This window comes from Anarrhichthys ocellatus, unplaced genomic scaffold, assembly GCF_004355925.1.
Source record: "Anarrhichthys ocellatus isolate YVR2014 unplaced genomic scaffold, GSC_Weel_1.0 scaffold53, whole genome shotgun sequence".
In the NCBI taxonomy this organism is placed as follows: Eukaryota; Metazoa; Chordata; class Actinopteri; order Perciformes; family Anarhichadidae; genus Anarrhichthys; species Anarrhichthys ocellatus.
The window spans coordinates 2,433,962-2,447,662 of NW_022280083.1; the positions used below are offsets into that span (position 1 = coordinate 2,433,962).

General features: G+C 39.9%; 2 protein-coding genes across 2 annotated transcripts in view; both read right to left on the reverse strand.

Moving 5' to 3' along the window:
* LOC116396100 (derlin-2-like) overlaps positions 1-4,088 on the reverse strand; it is a 7,257-nt gene extending 3,169 nt beyond the window's left edge. Inside the window, exons 1-6 of the mRNA XM_031870506.1 lie at positions 3,986-4,088; positions 1,396-1,461; positions 1,247-1,320; positions 1,054-1,147; positions 719-914; positions 225-315 (exon numbers count right to left, since the gene is read on the reverse strand). Coding sequence (XP_031726366.1) covers positions 225-315; positions 719-914; positions 1,054-1,147; positions 1,247-1,320; positions 1,396-1,461; positions 3,986-4,075 — 611 coding nt within the window. The 5' untranslated portion in view covers positions 4,076-4,088. The remainder of the gene's footprint in view (positions 1-224; positions 316-718; positions 915-1,053; positions 1,148-1,246; positions 1,321-1,395; positions 1,462-3,985) is intronic.
* Positions 4,089-6,923: 2,835 nt separating this feature from the next.
* Positions 6,924-13,300, reverse strand: mmp11a (matrix metallopeptidase 11a). Its single transcript, XM_031870583.1, has 6 exons — positions 12,980-13,300; positions 12,508-12,641; positions 11,470-11,744; positions 9,886-10,090; positions 8,624-8,884; positions 6,924-7,958 (listed from the first exon to the last, which is right to left on the reverse strand). The coding sequence occupies exons 1-6, from the start codon at positions 13,228-13,230 to the stop codon at positions 7,840-7,842; spliced, it is 1,245 nt and encodes a 414-aa protein (XP_031726443.1). The 5' UTR covers positions 13,231-13,300; the 3' UTR covers positions 6,924-7,839.
* Positions 13,301-13,701: the final 401 nt, after the last annotated feature.

Genomic DNA, 13,701 nt, shown 5'->3' on the forward strand with positions numbered 1-13,701 from the left:
ATGCAGCTTTAACACATGAAGCTTTGGCTGCTTGTCAGAACTGGAGGTTGATGCCTGATACATACTTGATATTTGGTGCGATGGTGAAAACTAAATTTGACTCGTGTGGACGGATGACAAGGTGGAGTTGCTCAGTGAGCATGCTCAACATCTTCTTCTCTGGTATTTCACGTAAAAGAAAATTCCAAAAGATAAAACGGGGTGAGATGAATTCCGGCTCTTACAGAAGTTCTGGTGTCCTCAGCAGCTTCCTTCCTCCCGGCTGGTTTGGAAACACGTCTTCCAGGAAGTAGTACATGTGACCGACACAGATACCTGAAGAAAACACACATCAGTGATCCTCACTTCATCACCATGAACACACACACACACACAAAGACTCACTAGAGCACCAAATGTGGATTAATCCGCCGCTGAAAATAGTCCCAAACAAATGCACAATTTCCTTCTGTTTGTTTAAAAAACTATTTTAGGAGATTACTAAAACCACTAAGGAGCGATTACTAAGGATCCATTTTGAACTGCTGAGAGTTTGATAATTCAATTTAGGCCTCTTGCAATTTGAATTTAAACATAAATGTATTATTTATTTCCATATATTTAGTCTGAAGTTCACTGTGCAGCCGTCCTGAACTCTACAGAAGAAGAAGAAGCGTAGATGAATAGATCAACCTCTGGTCACATCAGTTGTTGGCGGTTTGGTGAAACCTTCTCGTACCTAGGAGGTCGACCACGACGGAGTTCCCGAGCAGCAGCGAGAACCCGGCGAGCACCCAGGGGAGGAACGGAGCCCGGAAGTTCAGGAGGCCGAAGAAGTTCATGCGAACCAGCGGATGTCTTCTACTCCACACGTACACCAGCATGATGATGAAGGCCTGGCCCAAGAAGAAGACGTTGGCGAACAGACCGAACAGCTGTGAGGCCTTCAGGTTAAATTCAACTCATCACATTTTAGTTTCTCAAAAAGGTGAAATAAGCTCATCAAGTCAACCCTGAGCCACTGAAGCAGCAGATAGTAACGTTACAGAAGGAGCTGTGGTTCTGAAAGGATACAGTCATTACGATTCCTCCAAACAGGAACATGAAAACAAAATCCGCCGTCCTCCCCCGGAAACAGCCTTCCTCCAGCATCCGACAGTATCGATAACTTCCGTTAGCTAAGGGGATTTATTACACGGTAGACTTTATGGTAGTGTGTTGCTTTTTATAGATAAACTGAGAAATTCATGCTGTGATGAAAAGATACAGAAAGATGATGTTGAACACGAAGCTGAATCCAAGAGAACCGAAGAAGAGGAAGCTGGTTATCAGACGCCATATCTGAGAGAGAAAGACAATAATGTAAATATAACAACGCACCGTACGGCCATGTTTTAAATGTTAAATAAATGTTACCTGGTATCTTCTGATGATGAGGTCCAGGTTAAAGTAGAGCTGAAAGGGGCTGATGACCTCAAGTTGCTAAAGATAAAACACGGCTTGATATTAATTATTAAGTTAGGTATAATAACTTATAATTATTTCAGTTAAAGTCCCTCAATCAGCATTTATAAGCGACATAATACAAACATTTAATAGGACGTTTTAAGTGTTTATTTGTAGCTCATCCTGCGATTTTAAACCCAACACTTTAACTACTTTTCAGTGCAACTGAAACTTCAATTGCTTTTGTTGCCGACACTTCCACTGCTTTCATCCGTTCCATATCTACTGACGTTACAACTGTGTCCATGCTACAAGTGCTTTCACTTTCAGTGAAGCTTAACTGCTGCTGTTTGTTTTACTCTTCAGCTTCTTCACTTGCTATTTAAATGAGTTCAGTTGCATGAAGTGACAACACTTCAACTGAAATCTCAGCTCAGTGAGTAACCTCAGCTGACAGTTTAACTACTTTCAGAGCTTTCACTTCACTATAACTGGCACTTCAACTGCCTTCACACAGAACATATCAATTCACATTTCAACTGCTTTTAATTGTTTTACTCCTAACGGTTAAACTATTTCCAAATATTCTACTTCAAAATCTACAATGTGTGTAAAAAAAAAAAAAAAAAGTACTTTTGTCGCTTACAACTTTCCTGACACTTCAACTGCTTTCACCCTTTACACATCAACGACATTTCAACTGCTGTCAATGCTTGGAAATAAACTATCTTCAGTGCCTCCAAATCAATTAAAATCAGAACTACTTTCAGCTGTTTTCTCCTCTAACTGACACTTCAACTGCTTTCATTTCATTCTCTTTAAATGAGTTCAACAGCACTCAGTGACACTTCAACTGCTTTCATCACTTTAACTTCATCTGAAATCTTCTTAAACTTTTAAACTCATAACTACTTTTAAATCTTACACTTCAACAAAAATGTGCCTTTGGCACTTACACTCAAACTGACGCTTCAGCTGCTTTCACTTTTTAAACATTGACTGACATTTCAATTGCAAATCCACTGCCACTGTTTGAAGTGCACACACTTCATCTTAACTGCTGTTGGTTTTTATTCTGTAACTGACACTTCAACTGCTTTCATTTCATTTTTAAATGAGTTCAACAGCACCGAGTGATTCCACTCACACTTCAACTTTGTTCACTTCAACTCAATAATAAACCTTCAACTGACGCATCAACTGCTTTACACTTCTATTGACGCCTTAATTCCCTTCAGTGCTTACACTTTGGGTTCAGCTTTATTGTCGTAATACAAAACAGGATTGCACAATTTTATACAAAAATGTTAATTAAATATTTTAAATGAAAATACAATAAAGCGCTAAAAAAAGAAAAGTATATAAAAAAGCACAACAGGTAGAAATAAGAACAACTCAATTATATTAACAAGGAAGATATAGTTAAATATACAAACATGCATGTGTATACAGTGTGTGTATATATATATATATACACACATATATATATATATACATACATATACACACACATATATATATATATACATATATATACACACACATATATATACACATGTATGTACATACATACATACATACATACATGTATGTATATACATACATACATACATACATACATACATACATACATGTATATACATGTATGTACATACATACATACATACATACATACATGTATATACATGTATGTACATACATACATACATACATGTATATACATGTATGTACATACATACATACATACATGTATATACATGTATGTACATACATACATACATACATACATGTATATACATGTATGTACATACATACATACATACATACATACATGTATGTATGTATATACATACATACATGTATGTATGTATATACATACATACACACATATATACATACATATACATACGTATGTATCTACATACATACGTATGTATCTACATACATACGTATGTATATACATATGTATGTATGTATATATATATACACACATATACACACATATTTATATATATATATATATATATATATATATATATACACACACATATATACATACATATATACATATACACACAAAGAATATGTACAATATGTGCAACACTTAAAACATAAACTGTTATTTGAAATTGGTACTTTAAAATCTTTAAACTCTCCGACATCTTAAAGAGTTTTATAATATTTTAAAGCAGTTTAACTTTTTTAATATTGTTTCAAAAAGCTCCAAAGACTTAAAACTATATCAAATGATGTCAACTGCAAGTTTTTGTTAAATTTACCTTCTCAGTAAATGTATAAAAACATAAGCAACACCTGACAGAACCTGTTTGCTGCTCGGTGTTTCATCAATTTATTTGACATAAAATAAATAACTTTAGAAAACAACAAGACAACAAGCAGCTCGACTGTGAATTAAAAAATCATTTAGAAATTAACGTTTTCTTAATATATCTAAATAAATGTTTCCTGCCTCATCAGAGCCTGGAGGTCAGAGTTCAGACTCAGTTGTTTTCATTGTTACGGACTTGTTGTTGTTGTTGTTGTTGTTGTTGTTTCTTACCACAGCAGCGGTGGTGAGGACGCAGGCGGTCGTGTACGCTCGGGTCACCACGGGGATCTGAAAATACTCCTGCGTGAGGCTGAGAGGCATCGCTGCTGCTGCTGCTTCACTGTCAGCCATCATTTACTCACCGAATGAACAGCACAGGCCCCGCCCCCCTCACTGCAGCAGCCAATCAGAGCCACCCACCAATTAACACCATCCAGCCCACAGGCTGTAAACCTTTAACACATGACATCACTTTTAAAGCAAATAAATTAGAAAACATGCAGAAATATAGTTTAGTTTTTTAGACCTCCCCATTTTTAACCCCAGTGATGTAATATTTATTCACTTATTTTTAAACATTTTACGCCTCCGTTTGAAGTTTGTGAAATAAAGTTTCTATTAAAAAAGCGATTTTCAAAAAGTTACATAACTATGACAAATTTGATAGTAATAATTACACAACAAAAAGCAGATGAATAAAATCTAATTTAATAAAAATAAGCCTCGTTATAATTATTTAAACACATAGTGTGAATAAGAATTTATTCACAAAATTGTCAATTTTTAAGTTCATAAATATATTTCCAGCTGTATTTGTATTAAATACTGATGATTTTGTCTGTAAAAGGGATAACTATAATATATACATATATATTATATTATTTTTTGTATCCATATTTATCCTCATAATCAACGATTAAAGTCAAAAATAAATGTATTTCACTTTCACTTACAACAAGTAAAAAAGTATTTAAAAAACTCTGATTTTCAGAAGTGACTGAGCTTTGATCCCCCGTTTGGTACAAATGTTATGGTTTTATTAATAAGAAAACAATACGTAGTTCATACATTTCAATGTACAGCGTTTACACTACATAGGAGTACAGAACAAAACAATAATCAAAGACATGTATGTACATCAGACGTGCTGAGTTGTTTGTGTATAAATATTCGTTCACTGATTGAACTCTTGACTAGATTCAAACAACGGCAACAAAGTCTGAACGATGAAAACGGTAAAACAACTCGTCAGCGTCCTGCACTGAAGAACGAACATCTGATGAACCTCAGTCTGGAACTGAGCCTTCACTTCTCAAGTGCTGCAGGCCGGGGACACGGCGGTTCTCAACCTGGGGCACCAGACCCACTAAGAGGTCAGGACGTGACTTTTGACAGGTCCGTGAGATCCTTTAAATCTCCTAAAAGCAGCTGGAATCTAATGTGTGTGTGTATTTAACAGTGTTGTTGATGGATTCAGCTCCTGAGCTGGAGCCAGGTGAATAATGTGGAGGCAGCTTCCGTCAGCAGAGAGACGTGGTAAGGGACAAAGTTAAACCAGATAGCATGCACACTACATATGGTAAATTTATTAAGTGTGCTGTAGATGCATTCTATCATCCCAGAATTCAATGCGCCGAGGAAGTGGACGAGCTGCTCACAGCTGGAAAACATTAAAGTAAATTGAGGATGAAAAAGCTTCAGAGAGATCCTCAAAAACAAGAAGTCGTTGTTTAAATCCTGGTGCGCAACATGTGTGATTGATGCTCAAACTGTATCATTTACTGTTGGTATAAAAATGGTAAAGTATGTTGTTTTTTGTAAATGTACTGCAAGGGTTTACTGTAACGATAGAATAGATTTGGGTAGAAGTGAAGTACAAGTACCTCACAATTGTACTTGAGTAAGTGTTGTTCCAGCTGGTAATCTATACGATTACTTCTGGCTTCGTCTCTGCAACAACAGATTGAAAGTTAAAGCGTCCGGAGGTGGAGAACCGCCGATCCCCACAGCAGCTGCTGTCCCTGAATGTGTCACACTGACCGACCTGAACAAAGCACCACGTTAATGAGAGAGAGAGAGAGAGAGAGAGAGAGAGAGAGAGAGAGAGAGAGAGAGAGAGAGACAGACAGACAGACAGACAGAGAAAGAGAGAGAGAGAGAGAGGGAGAGAGAGAGACACATAATGTGAGGAAATATCTGAGTCCTCCTGCAGGCTGACGGTGTTACTCTAGGTGGAGCTCTGGAGCTTTTTCCTTTAAGCCGTCACAGAGGAGCTGCAGAGCGTCGTCTAAGAGCTTCATGGCGTCATGTTGGAGGAGTGACATCAAAACATTAAAAATAACAGAAACGTTATCGTCTTCTTCTTCCCAATGTGACTCTTCTTTAAGGCTCCTCATTGACTGGAAGGCAGAAGCTGTTTCTGTGTGTTTGTCCGGGAAGACAAAGTGTTACGTAACATCTAAAAGGGACAAGAAGAACTTCTACTGACTGAAACCTTGTTCATTTTGCCCAAATAAGGAAAATAAATACTCGAAAACGCAAGTGATAACATCGTCCATATTTGTGTCTAGAAGGATCTCGAGGATTTAGGATTTTCTTTCCATGAATTGAGCCTCTCAGACGCCCCCAAAAAAAACAACTTTGGTGACTTTCCCCTCTTAAACATCCTCCTAGAAAAAGAGTCTGTCTGTCCGTCCTTTGCTTTCCTCGACAACCGCTCATCCGATGGACTTCACACTTGGCATCTCTACAGCTGACGATCCAAAGAGGCTCAGTGTCGAGTGTGACGTCCGGATGAGCGGTTCTCCAGAACGCTGCAGCACCAGAGGCCAAACAATCGGCACGTTTTCAACAAGCGATACACAATATTTGGTTTTAATTGCAACCAGCGAACAGGAAGTAACCATATCTGGACTGAGGAGGAGTGACGTAGAGACGCTGTATACGTCTCTGGTAGAGACCTGTCAATCACTGTGTAGCCCCGCCCCTAAAGCATCCCCTGCTTTATGGTCTGTGTGACTCTAAATGGACCATAATGTACTAAATGAACATCATGCTGTATTGAAGAAGACTTGAAACTAGAGATTGAGACCATAAACTCATGTTTACAATGTTTACTGAGGTAATAAATCAAATATATATATATACATATACATAAATATTTATATATGGATATGTGAATATATATTTCCATCAGTGTTGTTTCCTCTTCTTCTGCAAAGGTTTGATAGCACCCAACTGGCAAAATTGGTGCGACTGTTTATCTCGACTCACCAATATTTGCATAATACTAGTCTGGAATCACAGTTTTTTGTGTGCAGATTTTCACTACTTTTCTGACACCATGAGAGCGAGAGCTGCCTGAGAGACTCACTTCAGGACCTTAAAACCCCAAATGATTTGAATTCGGAGCAGAATCTTCAGCTAATAAGAACTCAAACAAGTCGTTCACAGTCTCAACAAAGTCACAACAACTCTAATTAATGAAAGACTTGAACATAATGTGACTTTTGTTCATGTGTTGTCATTCAGACTCTGCTTGAGTCCGATTGGTTAATAAAATGAACTGCGTTTGTTTCCCGACTCCATGCGGAATGATTTCTGGGTTCAAACACATCTGCTGACTGCAGCTTTAAAGTTTGATGTCACTCTTCAAACACTTGAGGATCAGAGAGTTCGTCCATGATGAAAAAAACACAAGAGTTCCAAATGAAAAACATCCTCGACAGTCTGAACTGGTTCCGTCTGCAAAACCAGTTCAAAAAATCTCATTTTCAGGCTCAAAGACAGGAAGTGAGAGCGATGTGTCGTTAACACGGGGCCCAGGTTCTCAGCCTCACGGTGACGAATAACAATGTGCAAAATAAATAGGAGTACAGCTGCACAGGAGGAGCCGAGTCTGAGGAAACATTACTGGGTTTTCCTGAGAAGAAGGTGAGATTCGATAAATGGAGTAAAGCAAAGACGGATTAAAGGATCCACAGGATGAAAAACACAAAACCTCTCTGCTCCAAAAAAAACTCTTCTTCATGGTTAAAAAAAAAGAACACGAATCCTGTCGATGTGATTGTTCACAGTTAAAAGTCTCACACGTTTCTACAGCCGAAAAAATCCATGCCGATGTAGCGTGGGTAGCCCTCCAGAGAGTTCATGCCGACGGGATCGAACTTCCAGTACTGTCGACCTCGGATGAAGTGAGCGTAGCCTGAAGGACGCAAAGCACACCGTGAAATCTCAGGTCAAACAACGGCTCAGCAGGGTTTTATTTTGTGTTCATTGTGGCTTAAAATTACATCAAATTAGCATTTTATTTTTGATGAAATGCAGTAATATTCTAAAATGGCACAACCGGCACATAGTGATGTTAATATTCTGGTTCCAGAGCGAATAAAAACAAGTTTATGAATCTCTAAATATCATGAAATCACCTGTTTGTGAGCGGTTTGACCAGAAGTAGCCTGACTGATGACGTCAACTCAATATAATTCATATAACCTCATATCACAACTCATGAATCTGTACATCACAGTAGAGCAGGAAGCCCCGAGGTTATAAGTAATTTGTTGCCATTTTAATGCACCCAAAAGTACAACAAATCAAATCCTGAATGTTGTCATATTTGGATTATAAGTGGAATAGAGTGCATGTAAACTTAAATACTGTGCACAGTCTTGGAGTATCAAAATCCCATTGTGACTAAAATACTAGCATGTGTAGCCCCGCCCCAAAGCATCCCCTGCTTTATGGTCTGTTTGACTCTAAATGGACCATAATGTACTAAATGAACATCATGCTGTATTGAAGAAGACTTGAAACTAGAGATTGAGACCATAAACTCATGTTTACAATGTTTACTGAGGTAATAATTACCGTAGACGTCCCTGAACGTGGCGTCCACGTCGTCGGGGATGCCGCTCCAGTCCTGCATGCTTCGGGGGTACACGGACTCCACGCGCTTCTCGTTGGGGCTGAACCTCCAGTAGCTGCCCGACTTGAAGAAGTAGGTGTTGAAGTTGGAGTCGTGGCCCCAGCGCAGCGCCGCCTGGATCCCGGACACCGACAGACCCAGACTCCGGATGGACTCCGGCCCTCTGACCTGCATCTCGGCGTCGAACACCCAGTAGTTCTCACCTGATCCGGGACAGAAAGGAGTCTTGAGGGTGGTTTTCATTTAGAGATCCATTCAGTCGTTTTTTACCCAGTCGGAAATTCTAGTTTCAAATTGGAGTGACGTAGAGACGCCGTATACGTCTCTGGTAGAAACCTGTCAATCACTGTCTAGCCCCGCCCTAAACCATCCCCTGCTTTATGGTCAATGGGTGATGTCACGATGACTACGCTTACTTCTTATATACGGTCTTTGTGCATGAACAAACAAAGAGTAAACTAACATGGCCACTTTAATCCTGTTTAAACCTGAACACACGCAACATTTTACAGAGATACCGCGGTATTATATTTTATATTATACGCGTTTTTTTCGTACTTATACTTTAACTTCTGCACTATTTTGTGTTTCATGTCTTCACGTTTGTACTTGCATGTTTTTCCTTTTATATACTGTATTTTGTAATAATATTATTGAAAATTAGCCTGAAAACAAGAATGTTATTAAAGACATAATGATCTGACAATGTCTTTGCTGCTGCGTCAAATAAACTTCGTTCATGTATAACACTAAAGGTTTTACTTCCATGTCTGTTTTCAGAATGATCATTCAGAGCTGCAGTGAAGCAAAACCCCAAAAACCCCAAACCAGGAGTCAGAGGTTTGAAGCCGGACAGCATCTGTGTTTCCTGATGTTTTTGAACATCAGCTGCAGGTAAAGTTAGCTCATGATGAATGTTAAATGTTCATCACATTAAGAGAATCTAAAGAAAAGTGGTAAAAGAAGAGTAAGCTGACTAAACAGAAGCTTTTTATGTCCCCTCACAGTGAAACTCATTCTACCCTGAACCACATCTAATGTAAACACCCCAGAAAGACTCATAATTGCAATAATTTCACGGCTCTGTGTTAATTAACATTTTACACCTGTTCAAACTCGCCCAAGAGTTCACGGTGATCCTGAAAACCGTAAAAAGAAAACACACATAACTCATCTCAGCTCGAGCGTTTTCCTCGCTGCCCACCTTGAAAGAACCAAATATTCCCCGACTTGTCTTCAAAGGCGGCGTCGATGTTGTCGGGAATCCCCCTCCAGTGACGGGACGCCAGCGCCGGGTACCCGCCCTCCAGACGCCCGTCCCGGATCCTCCACACGTAGCCTGACTTGAAGAAGAACAGCTCCCCCCGGATCATGGACACGGCGTCGAAGTCCGTCTGGCAAGCGTCGGGCTAGAACATGAGACACGACCGTAAAAGTTTTTATTGCAGCGGAGATTAAAAAGTGTTAAGGAGACGTTTTTGTTGTCTGATCCCGAAATAAAACCCTCTCGGTTAGAAGTTTAGAAGGAGAAAAATGATCTTTTTTCCACATCCACACAAAGATTACTTTTGTCTTCGACCCTCATTTATCATCCGAGGTTCAAAGATACACTCTTGTGTGATGTGGTGCAGTCTCAAAGATATTCTCTCTATTTAAGAGTCATAACCACAGAAACCACGAACTCTTAGGGGAGAAGGCCGGGGGGGGGGGTATGCCATATTTTTCTTCTTGTCAACAAATCCCATACAAATGAAAAAGTAACCCCCTGTGGATATTTCTTCTTCCTCTCAGTCAGAGAGCTCCATTACAAAACCTATTCTGACTCAATCCCACAAATACTCACTACGGCACCAAATGTGAATTAATCCGCCGCTGAAAATAGTCCCCATAGCAAATACACTATTTCCTGTTTGAGTGACTTTTGTTGAGACGTGTTTTAACGATTTACGTCTTCAGTGGGAACCAACAGGCTCGATGCTAAGAGACGGACTGTTGTTGCTGTTGAGTGGATTAATCCGCCGCTGAAAATAGTCCCAAACAAATCCCCTATTTTCCTCCTGTTCTGGTACACTTTGATAAACTGACCAGCTGTTTGAGGAAATTACTGAAACTTAAAAAAAAAATGAAACTTCTAATTTGAGCTGTATTAAAGATTCACGTCTTCAGTCGGAACCAAATGAGCTTTGAGCTGAGAGACAGACAGGAAGTCAGAAAGACAATAAGACTAATTCACAAAGAATTAATTGCACCCGCTCTCTGCTCCGTCTCAAGGTCCGTTTCACAAAAAATGTATAGAAACGTTCATAATGTTTTGCAGCTGAGTGCAATTATCCATCTGGCAAATTAATATAAATGTCGCCTTTGGAGGCAGAACAAACCACCGTAGAACAGGAAGGGGTATTCAGTCGGGATGCAATTTGCCACCTCACCACTAGATGGCACTAAATCCGACACACTGCTCCTTTAAAAATTGTGGAAGGCCTTAATCTACGATTTGATGGCAACAAATTAGTCGTCACTGTTCAGGCCGAGGTTGGATCAGAGACGCTGTTGTTGACCAGCCTGTATATGTTATATTGATGGGCTGGTTTGCATAGAAATGGTGCCAAACGTCTTCATGTTACCTCATTTTAAATACGTGCAAATATTCGTGCAGTTGTGAGGCCGCAAAAGCTTTTTTTGTTTGTGAATTGGCGCAAAAGTGTCAACAGACATGCTAATCTTTGACATTACCGGTTAAGTTTTAGCCACGATTTTGTTCATTAAATGCTGCGTCAGCTCCACTCACGTTCCTGACGATCTCGTTGGTCTCTGGGTTTGACGGAGGTGGAGGAGGCGGGGGAGGAGGCGGAGGAGGTGGAGGAGGAGGAGGCGGAGGCGGCGGCGAGGGCACTTGGGGTTGAGCGCCATAGAGGTACTGGATGCCTCGCTTATCGTCCTCGCTCAGCCTCAGCGGGTAGGAGAAGGAGTAGTACGCCGACATGATGGCTCCCGGCTCGCGGGAGTGCTGCAGGCCCAGGACGTGCCCGAACTCATGGGCAGCCACCTGGAGGAGGTCTGTCCCTGCAGAGAGGGAGGGAGGAAAGACGAGTCAGAGGATGCAAAAAACACCTGGTTCTAATGGCGTCTGAAAGGAACCGTTTGTTTTGAGCTGCTGGCGGTGCAGATTTAGCTACCTGAGACGTTACGGTGCCAACAAAGAGTCATGAAGAAAAAGCACCTCGCCACTTCCTCTCCTTCCTGACTCACGTCTCTGTTTAGTCCACATGTCTCATGATACAGATGTGTCTGATGTATTGTAGTTTCAGGGTTGAGTTCTCACCCGTTTACAGGGAAGACAATGTCTGTGTAGAAGACTTTGTTCTTAACATTGTGTTGCTACATGGTGAAGGTCTTTATACATGAATGTAAATACTTTCAGACTAAAATCAGTTTAAAACTGTGAAGTAAGTCACTGAAAGTTGTTAAAGACAAGAACGCTTTAAAGTTGTTTTCATTACTTGATAGCTTTAATTTCATTTGAGATGGCTCTAGTGTTGTAGTATATATATATGTATTTGTTTTGTTCCTAGCATCTCTGTATTTGATTATGATGCTGCTCAACTCGAGGTAAAGTATATCTGTAATGAGACGATTACATTGTTCTATTACATTGAAAAACCTCCTTGTTTGGGTTCTTGCATCAATGAAATAATGACACGTTTATTGTCTTTGGTGACCTGGTCTGTTATTAAATCATATTTATTTCTTTATGTTCTACTTAAAGAAATAAAGATAAAACAAAGTTGGTGAAATAATAATCAGTTTTCTCCAGACAAACACTCACCCATGTGGTTTCCGAGGGTCCAGGACTCGTCGTAGTCGAAGTGGATGTCGCCCTGTCGGTGAGTTTTGGGGAAGAAGGCGTGAGCGAGAATCCCACCCGGGCCGTCGAAGGGAAGGTTGTCTCCGTGCCAGTACCTGCAGGTCCGTAAAACAAACACTCTGATGAGAATAAAAAAAACTCGTAAAATATTTCCTTAACTATAATATAGCTGCTAAAATTTATTTAAACTTCATTTTGTTTGTGTCTTTTAATTATTTTGCTTTACTTTTGGGTATTTTATTTACATTTTTATTTTTGTTTTGAAAAATGTTGAATAAATAAAGACATGAATGTCTGAACCAGACCAAATATATTAATATTCTGTTATTTTGCCCCAAAACAAATTTTAAGTAATATTTGTATTTTTTAATCTACACATATAAAATAAGTCTTAAAGGAGTTTTTACTTCCCCCCTCGTCTCGGTCCTCCCACCTTGTGAAGTCGATGCGGATGTCGGCCTTCCCGCCGTGGATCTCGGTGAAGGTGAGCGGTGTGACGTCGCTCCAGATTTTCAGCGCCTCCCGAAAGACACGCCGAGCCTTTTCCTCACCTATCTGCCAGGGGAACCGGACGATCCTGCGGGAGATCAACGCAGGTGTCAAACACACACACACACACACACACACACACACACACACAGGATGTACAGTATAGTAGCAGAGAGGGGACCACCGGCCTCGCATGCCTCCCTCTAATCTGATATCTGCAGCAGGGGAGGTGTGCCGTTACCGACGCCCTCAGGCTCGCTAACAAAACACCGCATCACTGTCTCCTCCCTTTTCCTTTCTGATAGAAACCACCCAGTGTGATGAAACCTCCTTATCTTATGACTCAAATCTAAAAGTTACTGCTGCAGTAAAATGAGAATGAATGTTTCAGTTTGTAATAAATCAGTTGTTGATGAGATGACTTTGACTTTGTATGAGAGTAATAACTCGCAGAAAGGTTGTCACAGTATGTGGAGAGTTCGCTTTTTTATCTAGGAAGGTTTTAAATATCAGGTTCAATCCTGATATTAAAGTAAAACTTTGGGGAAATACTCTTATTTTTTTTCTGACAGAGTTTGATGAGAATGTCTGTACGGTCAATATGAAGCTACAGGCAGTTAGCTTAGCTTAGCATGAAGAGTGGAAACAAGCAAAAACAGGCTAACG